The sequence below is a fragment of the Filicampus tigris genome, chromosome 9, assembly GCF_054856515.1.
Source record: "Filicampus tigris isolate MCC_2025a chromosome 9, RoL_Ftig_1.0, whole genome shotgun sequence".
Lineage (NCBI taxonomy): Eukaryota > Metazoa > Chordata > Actinopteri > Syngnathiformes > Syngnathidae > Filicampus > Filicampus tigris.
The window spans coordinates 17,401,333-17,411,142 of NC_141225.1; the positions used below are offsets into that span (position 1 = coordinate 17,401,333).

At 41.0% G+C, this 9,810-nt stretch overlaps 1 protein-coding gene across 6 annotated transcripts; it reads right to left on the reverse strand.

Moving 5' to 3' along the window:
• Positions 1 to 200: 200 nt before the first annotated feature.
• Positions 201 to 9,566, reverse strand: mdm4 (MDM4 regulator of p53). Of its 6 annotated transcripts, none has more exons than XM_086041240.1 (11): positions 9,464 to 9,566; positions 8,275 to 8,362; positions 8,110 to 8,184; positions 7,661 to 7,794; positions 7,453 to 7,502; positions 7,075 to 7,139; positions 4,387 to 4,483; positions 4,144 to 4,304; positions 3,858 to 4,055; positions 2,677 to 2,745; positions 201 to 1,943 (listed from the first exon to the last, which is right to left on the reverse strand). In XM_086041240.1, the coding sequence occupies exons 2-11, from the start codon at positions 8,344 to 8,346 to the stop codon at positions 1,392 to 1,394; spliced, it is 1,473 nt and encodes a 490-aa protein (XP_085897366.1). In that variant the 5' UTR covers positions 8,347 to 8,362; positions 9,464 to 9,566; the 3' UTR covers positions 201 to 1,391. The 6 variants fall into 6 exon arrangements, with proteins under 6 accessions (XP_085897366.1, XP_085897367.1, XP_085897364.1 ...); XM_086041241.1 differs by lacking the exon at positions 9,464 to 9,566 and adding an exon at positions 9,039 to 9,298; XM_086041238.1 differs by lacking the exon at positions 9,464 to 9,566 and adding an exon at positions 9,095 to 9,297.
• Between the last annotated feature and the right edge of the window lie 244 nt (positions 9,567 to 9,810).

Below are 9,810 nucleotides of genomic sequence, written 5' to 3' on the forward strand. Positions count from 1 at the left end.
GTTATTCAAAGCACAGCGGATTGACAACCCACCAAAAAAAAAAAACATTTGAAGGGAGTGGAGGGGATGAGGAGGAAGTGTTTGTTTGACACGTGACTGGTGTATTGACACCGCGAGTAAGACTAGCCATCAAATGACTGTTTTATGTCAACTGTTAGTGAGTATTGTACTTTCAAAGTGAACACATTTCACATTAAGAGTTTTGTAAATATTGTAGATGTTTATTTGTCAGAGACAACACAGCAAGCCACTTTCATATCTTGCGTAATACAAACTCAAAGCTAATGTCGCTCTCCCATGCTTTCCATTATTACGCTCTAGTGATTACAATGAACATGCATACATCTACATTTGCTTATGTTGTTAGTGCTAATGTACAGCTAGTCACCACCACCACCACCACCACCACCACATCACACAGGACTTATCGCCCCCTACAGGCAGAGAAATAAAGCAGAAGCAAAGAGCCAAACACGCACTTCACTAAAGCCTGATGACATCTGTACTGCACTCAAAAAGTACCAGTAATGTACGTGCGCAGTTGTATATTACAATCTTCATAATAATGCAAAGGCATGGAAACAAAATCTGGTAATAGTAATGAAAAATGCTTACATGGCAGTGAAAAGCTCAAATCAAACCTCAGCCTCCCTTTAAGCTTTTATATTGGCTACAATGAATACATTTCGCCTACTTGACATTTTACTTTGACTGCTCTTTAATAGAACAAGTGCAGGATTTAACTTCAATTTAAAATGATCATAAATAAATTAAATACATTATCACTTTATTAGAGGGCGGGTAAAGTAAGACCCCCTTGAGAGAAAACATTAAAACTTAGCGCATTGCTGTCACTTTCTAAATATTTGTTACAAAAAAAAAAAACAATGACTGCAGTGCGGTACTGATATCTATTTGAGCAATTAAACATTAAGTAAACGTTCTTGACTTCTATACAAAGGGAGAGCTGAGGCAGATTGTAATAAGAGCATTGTGGTTTCATTCTTCAGCTTGGTCTATTCGCATCTATGACCCACACAGCACATTGCAGACAAAATGCAAGGTAAAAAAACAAAAGAAAAAAAAAAAGGCTCATGAATTCGTCCTCGTACAGGCTGAGTCAATCTGCAGGCAAAACCAAACAAGACAAAAAAAAAATACTCATTTTCAGACAGCACCTTTCAAGACATCTAATCATTTTACAATAAGGGCACAAAAAGCTGCACATTCATTCATAAATAAATATATATCTCTGCTCTTATTGTTCCCTTGTGAGAATGTGGCACAAAACAACATATCTCTGTCCGTCCTTCATGGGCGCCAAAGTGCTAAAATGAGATGGTGCTAAACACATACACAGAGTGCATGCAAATGACTGCACCGATGGTACTCTACACAACGAATATCTTTACAACTTTCTGGATAATCTTTCCACATCCCGGGCAAGGAGCCTGGAATTTATGAAGCCTCCTGGCACACGGGAAGCAGGTGAGAAGATGGGCCGTGCGTCCGTGGATTATGTTGCCATTGCGGGGTCGGACTCGACACAGCTTGCACGGCTCCAGCAGGGCCTCCGGTCGGCATTCTACCTCCATGCCCAGACTCTCCTGACTCTCGCCGCCTGACGCCGGCTCGTCTTTGTGGCCTACGGGGCGTCGGGCCATCGCGACGGGCGGCAGCGGCCGGTCGGCGGTGGAGTGGGAGGGCAGAATGACCGGGTCGGAAACGGTGCGGTTGCAGTCGGGGACGTCGATGCCCGCGTCGCTGTCGTCGTCCTCGTGGTGCGTGCTCAGGGAGCTGAACGCGGGGATGTCGGGGACGGAGAGGGAGTGGGCGAGTCGGGGCACGTCTTTGTACCAGTTCCTACGCAGGGCCCAGCAGCGGACGCAGTACCTCTGCAGAGGAGAGTTGTACTTCCTGCATTCGCTGCACTGCCATGCATCCTGGCGGGGAGAGCTTTTTTTTTTACTTCCGTTTATATATATTTTTTAAATACTTCATTTTAGTATTTTTTGTTCGTTTTAGTATTAGTTTTAGTTTTTACATCTTAATCATATATGATGTTTGACTGGTTCACAAGTCCACAAGCGCATCTTTTTCATTGCCGTATTTCAGAGATACCGCGATCGCCTGCGTCACCATTAATGGCCGAAAAAATTCCGGGGCAACCTCCACGGTCTCACGACACCACCACATGTATATTCTGATGCATTTCATTGGCTAGAAAGATGCAACAGCGCTCCCGGTTCTAGTGGTGTAAACGCAGTTATGCGCTCCTGGCCTTAATGGGTTAATGGGGCTTCCATGTTAGGGTTAACCCTAACATTACTTTTAATTTCATAAACATAAGAAGTAGCTTCAACAGTTTTTTTTTTAACTCATTCACTGCCAGACATTTTCAGATTTTTACCCTAATGTTAGAAAACATTTGAAAAAAAATCTAAGTAGGTTCCTGGGATTGAATAGCTGGACTGTGAAAAGACAAATAAATTTGTCTTTGGCAGTGAATGAGTTAAAAGCATTTTCGTTATTTTATTTTGTTAACAATTTTAGCTATTTCATTAACTATGTAACCTAAGCACATCCCGGGCAAGAAGCCTGGAATTTATGAAGCCTCCCGGCAGTCAAATGACGTTTGAGACAAGGAGAAGAGAAAAGAAAGCATATTAGACAAACCTGTGTGGAGATCTCTGTGTCTGTATCATCACTGAGACACTGAGAATCTTCATCTGGCTCCTCCTGCATCTGAATACACACAATCACATCAATTCAACTGCAAATCACACCATTATTGGCACAAGTACAGTGGTGCCTTGATACAATTTGAATTCAATCTTTTTACACTGAAATGAATAGAAACGCCATTAATGCATTCCAGTCTTCCCCCGTATAAAAATAATTATATTGAGAGGATTACGCAATAAAATACTCCTCCCACAGGCTTTAAACACATTTCCGTCATAGGTGTATAAGCGGACCGGTCCGTCACATCGGCGGAATGCCCAGCTCTGGTATCAATGATGTCATTAATGTAATTATGCATCATGTCAATAAAACCTTCTTCTCCTCGTAACTTGGCAAGCTTGATTGCCCTGTCTATCGCAAAATGGAAAATTTAATCAGGATAAAAGCATCTAACCTCGTGGACACACTACTGAAGCAAAAAAATTAAAAAAAAAATAACTTGCTATAAAACTGGTTAGTAATAGTTTTATTTATTTGTTATTATTTATATGAAGAGTTTAGTCTCACTTCCCAAGTGCAAGCAGCAATTCCCCTGAGCATCACTGTTGTTCAATTCATTGTACTAACAATAATAACTTGTTCCCGCACAAATATACCTGACGCCAATAGCAAAAATCCACAATTGACACACCCACCAATAACATTTATAATTCCCAATAGATACCACAAGACAGGGCATTAAACAGGGCATGGTCTGTCTAAATGAAGCTCCTCCTCTCACTTCAAGATAATTCCTTGGCACCAAGGTGTCACAAGATGGTGCCAAGGCACCATTTTTTATATTAGACTGAGCTTTGGCCTGTCCATAGAAACAGAATACGTGAGAATTTTTAGCACATAGAGGATAGGTTAAGTAAAAGAAAAAACAAGACAAGATGGCAGTTAACTTATTTTGAATGAAAAAGCTACTTACATTTGTCTGACAGTTTTATGACTGCACAATGATTCTGAAACTGATTTTTTTTTTCTATTTCCACTATTTTCTATCGGAAGTATTGAGTTTACCAATCATAGGTCAACCAGCGTCTTGTACTCACTATCGGCCGGCTCCACAGTACTACACCTCTTGTGTATTGCGTTAAACGTCACCCTGCTCCACTAGAATCGTTTACCTCTCGATCCGTTTTCTCCTCCTTTGCCCCCCCATCCTCCTCATCAAGCGGAGCATCTCCTTCTCCTGCGCTTCTCTCCTCCAGCGCAGCCTCCTTCATCTCCACACTCACTTGCTCACTTTCGCCCTCCGTCAGGAACCACAGGTCGTCCGTGGTGTCCGACACGATGGCAGTGTCTTCCTCCTGTGGAAGAGACAGCTGACATATCAGTCAAACAAACACTGTGGCTCTTCGAAAACACAAACAACAACACAAATAAGTAAAAGTGACATGGCGGGGTTCTTACTTGGTTGGTGTGAATATCAGTGGACCCGTTGCTCCTGCGGCTGTAGTTACTGCGGAGATTGCCCAAAAACCACCAGGGCAAGCCAGACAGGTCCCAGTCATCAAGAGTGACATCTAATTTGGGTCGTTTGCAAGCTGAGCGTGGCAAACCTTCAAGGGAGTCTTGAAGGGGTTTGAAAAAAGTCATTTTTAGTGCTTTCAACAGGATAAAGTACGGCCCTGAGCACACAAACTGTTTGTTTACCGTCATCGGGCTCTCGAGGTCTTCTCTGGGAACAGGTCGGCAGGGGAGGCCTGTCACTGGCAGCCTCCAGTCCTGCTTTGACCACACCCCCAAACATCTACAGGGGGGAGGGGGGCAGGTGGGAGGAAAAAAAAAACCATTAGACCACAAAGCTGCAACCGGTTTACTTGGAGGATTCGCAGCTCCTTGTCAAGATGGCCTCTGACTATGGGGCACGTGGGAAACATTTAGGGTGGGAGACACAAAGCAGAACTTAGGTGATAACCAGGACACCAAAAATGAAGACAAATTAGGAATGAGTAGGTAGGAGCGTACTTATGAATGAATGAAAGAAAAATAGACCTGTTTAATTTCATTTACCTATATGCAAAGGCTATTGACCACTTATAGCCGCAGATTTCTTTTTTCTTTTCAATGAAGTATGAGGGCCATATCGAAATAAATAAACATGGATTTATTTATAATTCATATACATAGACACACTCAAATAATTACGTTGTAATCTTATGGATATAGTAAGTTTTTTCAAGAGTTAAAAAAAAAAAATACATTACTAGTCATATTTTTGCGGGGAAGTGAAAGAAGCATATTTGAGGACAAGTTAAAGAGGAAGTCAAGCCAAACTTCCTTTATTTTTTCCAGAATATGTTCTGTGCAAGCCCACTATGAGACAAGGCATTCTGATTAATATTGCGTTTGTGGAATATGAGTTAAGCAGCAAAATATACCCCTTTTTTAGCCATCTCAGCCGGCGGCCATTTTGTCACTTCTGTCGACTGAAATGAATGAATCACAGTTGCTCAGGGCTGAGGTAGCGACCAATCATGATTGGTCTGCTCAGCTTCAGAAAACAGGTCAGTCGCGATTGGCCGTTACCTGAGCTCTGAGTAACTGTGATACCATTTTCAGCCGAAAGCCGTAACAAAATGGCGCCCCCTGAGATGGCTAAAAAAGGGGTATATTTTGCTGCTTAACTCATATTCCACAAACGCAATATTAATCAGAATGCCTTGTTTCAACTAGCGGTCCTGCATAGAGCATATTCTTGAAAAGGGGTTAGTCAGTACTGTCTAACCACAACCATGAGGGCATATTCATTAACTTGACTCCAGAGGAATCATGTGTGTAGAAGTTACCGGTAACTCGCCAATTTACAACCATCATATACACTTAAAAACGCATATTGGTGAAGGTTCTAATTTGGAGGCAGTATAACAACAATCATCCTGAGATTAACCACCAGGCCTTATTAAAACCCCTTACAAATGAAAACAATTCAGAGTCAAAAAGGTAAGTACAGGCTGATGTTAGCATTGTGTTTTGTAAAGAGTGACAAAGAGGAAATGAGAAAGGAGAAGAGGTTTGCGGGTTCTCATTAGGGCCAGATTCTGATTGGGAGCTGCGACCCTCCATTGTGAAGCAGAGAAGAGAACTCTGAGACAGACAGAGACAGTGACTCTGTCCCCCATCCAGAGTGGAGCCGGTGGGGCGCACAAAAGAGGCGGGGCCTTCCACCAAACCAGACCGAGGATGGGGCTGTACAGAGACGGTGCCACTCTGTACAAGAAGGACACCATCGAAGACAGCAGCCCCTACCACCTCATCTCACTACACACCATCTGACAGGGCGATTAGTATATTCTCTTCGCCATCTAATTCATGTGTGTGGGGAATTAAGAGTGGAAACACTCCTTTATTTGGTTTTTATTTGTGTGATACCTTACATACCGCCAACGTGTGGCAGAAACCTCGTATGCCCAAATATGGTCAATTTCGTAATTTTTCACAAAACGATACTTAAGGCCCAAGATGAGTCTGTGGGCTCTTTGACAACAATTTCAGTTGATAGCAGGTGGCAGTACAGAACAAAATGGCAGCCTCGTGAATTGGACTAAACGGGTATATTGTTTAATTCTTATTCCACAAACTCAATATTAATACGAATTAGCTTACTGTGTTCAGAAAAGTGAGGGCACATATACCATATTGCAAATGATTTTTTTGACTTGACTGCTCTAATTAAATTAGCACATTTTTATCAAATTAAATTGGCATGATTATGGGGAGGTGTTGTGTTAATGTTGATATGCAACAGTACGACACTTCAATGATATGGTGTTTAGCAACTCAAAAAAGATGGCTTTTTTTCCCCCTGTAAAATTTGGTTTTGGACGTACGAGGATTCTGTTCAAGGCCACGATTATCCAAAGCTGTCCTAGAATCATGCTACACATTTTTCGCATTTTGGTTTAAAAATGGTTTGAAATTAAGACACTAACAAAATGGAGATAAAATAAAATTAAATTAAAAATTAAGCTAATAGGTTGAGTATCAAGCACGTTGCGGGATGTGGGGAGAATAACTGGTAAGCTGCTATTTGCTTTGGTTGTGAAAAGATAACTTAACTATCAGCTGTCTGTTTTCCAAGCAGAGCTGGTTGAGTTGAATGGCAATATCTACTACAGATACAACAACTCAGACTTCAAATGGAATTCCCATGAACTTTTCCAAGTCAGAGGTTGTAAATTTCAGACTTCCCAGTTAACTGCAATGGAGCGAAAAAACCTCCTGTTGCAATCAGTCACTCTTGTCAGTATGACTAATTTGTACTCAGGTGGCTCATTGTGTGTAGTAAGGTGAGAAAGGTCAGGGGATCCGTTTCTTCTAAGCACCATGTTTCAGTTTTACCTGACCACGATCTTCCACTCCGCCCTCAACACACTCATGGCCCACAGAAAGATTCTCTGCAGCGTCTGCATTTCAGATAAGACACAGTAACAGAAACAAGAACACCACACACTCCCACTAAGGCCTTCTTTTGTTGATTTGTAGCAAAAGCTTGAAATGTAGTTCTTATTCTTCTGGCCTGACCCTCAAGAGACACACATCCATCACAAGCGCACTTTTGGACTATAGGGGAGTATGATTGTAAAATACCAAACCATAGTCCACAGGATCTAAACTTTGAATCAATTAAATATTGACTTATAATTAAGAGCAAAGGACAAAAAGACATCATCAATACGACAATGAGTAATCAGCAATTGACGTTTCTGAGTCACTTACCAGCACTACCGAGTATGACGACATATTTCTTGAGCATTTCATACACGGGGCTGTTAAAAAAGAAAAAGAATGAAAGAAAAAGAATGAAAGAAAGGGAAAGAGAGAAAGAGAGAGAGAAGAAATGAAAAGCTGCAATACTGAGATAAAAGCAAATATTTACAAATGGCTACGTTTTAAACAAAAAGTGCATGTAAATGTTGGTGTGTACCTTGGGTTCTTCACAGAGAAGCTCTCCACTTCCAGCAGCTCTCCCAAAGGGTCATCCTGGCAGTGGACAATGTGCTGTCTCTGTTTGTCGTAGAGCTGCTTTCCCATAATGTACTGGCCCAAGTAGTGCATTACCTACAAAAGACAAAACATTAGACGCAATGACAACTGCAGGTACAGTGGAAAGTCACTTCTCGAATGGCGTAACACTCATATAAATTTGGAGTTTGACCAAAACTAGTTGTGAAAATAATGCATTAAAAGTCATCCATTCATATTTGGATTTATAACCACTGTATTTAGCAACACTGAACAGATTGTGTTTGAGTTTGGAGGTGACGCTTCTTAAGCAAGAATAATACTGTACTGTATTAGTAAATTGCATTTAATAGTTGGGATTTATGCTGTCTGCACGCCCTAACATATTGAACATTTCACTTGACAGCTAACCTCTTTGAGTGTGAAGACATCCTCCTGGGCTCCAGCAATGCGTAGTATTTGCAAGAGGGGAGCCTTGGGTCGGACCTGGAATTATTCATATGAAAAAAAAACAACAATTAAATATAATGATAAGTAAACATGCATTTTTAGATTGATGTTGCTGATCCAATGTACCTGATTTCCCTCTCCAGGCAATGCCCTGCATGGTGTGCCTGAGGCAGAAGCATGGGCTGATAGGGAGCTCATAGTCAACTCTGAGTAACTGAATCAAAAATAATTAAAAATTGGATAGCGTTAACTCTTTACAATTTGACACATTTACCTCAAAGTCAAGTGAACAGACTCTAGAAATTACAACACAGGAGGTAATATTTCAGAGGGTGGGGTCCATCTTAATTAATACATCTCTACTGTATACGAGAAACATTAGTGCATGAAGCTCAACAAGCTGATACTTGATTTCTTGTCCTCTTGCCGCTGTTGATGTTCCGTATAAACGAAATGCACAAACACCATGTGATCAAAAACTTTGAGAGCCACTGAGCACATGGAACAAACCTGATTAACATACCTCAAGTTCCTATTACAGCGTTTCCTAATTGTAAAGAGACTTAGTGGACGCTCTGCATAACCTACGATCGCTCTTTATCCCACAGACAACAAATGTATACGAAACTTAATGGAAAACGACTGAATTTTAATGCCAATAACTTCAGTATGGTCCTTGATAAGACTGCAGTCGTAGACATGTAACGTTAAACGACAATTGTACCCTATTTCTACTGCGACATCAAAGACCCCTAAAACAAAGCAAACCACATTATGCAAGTTAAAAACTATAGGTAACTACTATTGCATAAAAGGATTAACAGAGTGCTTTCTCACTGGATAAAAACCTGTCAAACATTACTAGCATGCGTTTCTTTAATGTAGCTAACCTTTAGCCTTCTGTCCCCCTTCCTGAACAATACGTGTTCAAAAATACCGACCTCACCGGAATTGACTGGCATCACTCTAACGCCGTTACTTTGCTCCATACGTATTGTTGCTTTACGACGGAAATTGACATTTTGGGATTCAAACAGTGAGTCCAAATCCTGGATTTTTAGACGCTAAATGGAAGCTATTCAGTTAGCCTAACTGCATTTCAAAAATACATTTCCGGAAGAACTATTACGTTGAGGAAGTAGCGCCACCTAGTGTTCGGGAGACGCAATTTTGGTACGCTCCCAATGAAAATGGAAGCTGTAGAGTTGCACACATGTACGCGGAAGAAAACGGAAAAATAAGATGCCAACAGACGTGAAGTCAGCCCAAGTGTAAATGCTACCATATTAAAAACTATACTTTTCCCCACCCATACCTTTTGAGTAAGGTCTTCTAAAAGCACTTTTTGTTAATTGTCCAAAATGTTGTTCTTGCCCTGTTAAGTTCTTCTAGAAAATTTAGTGAGCTGCTTTTATTACTCTAAGGCTTTTGTTTGTAAATGCTTTTATGTGTTACGCTTTTAATTTTGTGAAGCACACTTGACTTACCTTGCGTATGAAATGCGCAATAAAGCTGCCTTGACCTGTGCCATATGAGCTCATCATCCATGATACGGTTGGAAATTATCTACTTTGAACTACTCTAATGCGTCCGAAAAATATTTATCATTTTCTAACATGTTCATCTACCCATCCCTGCGACGTGTAGTGACAGGCAGAACAA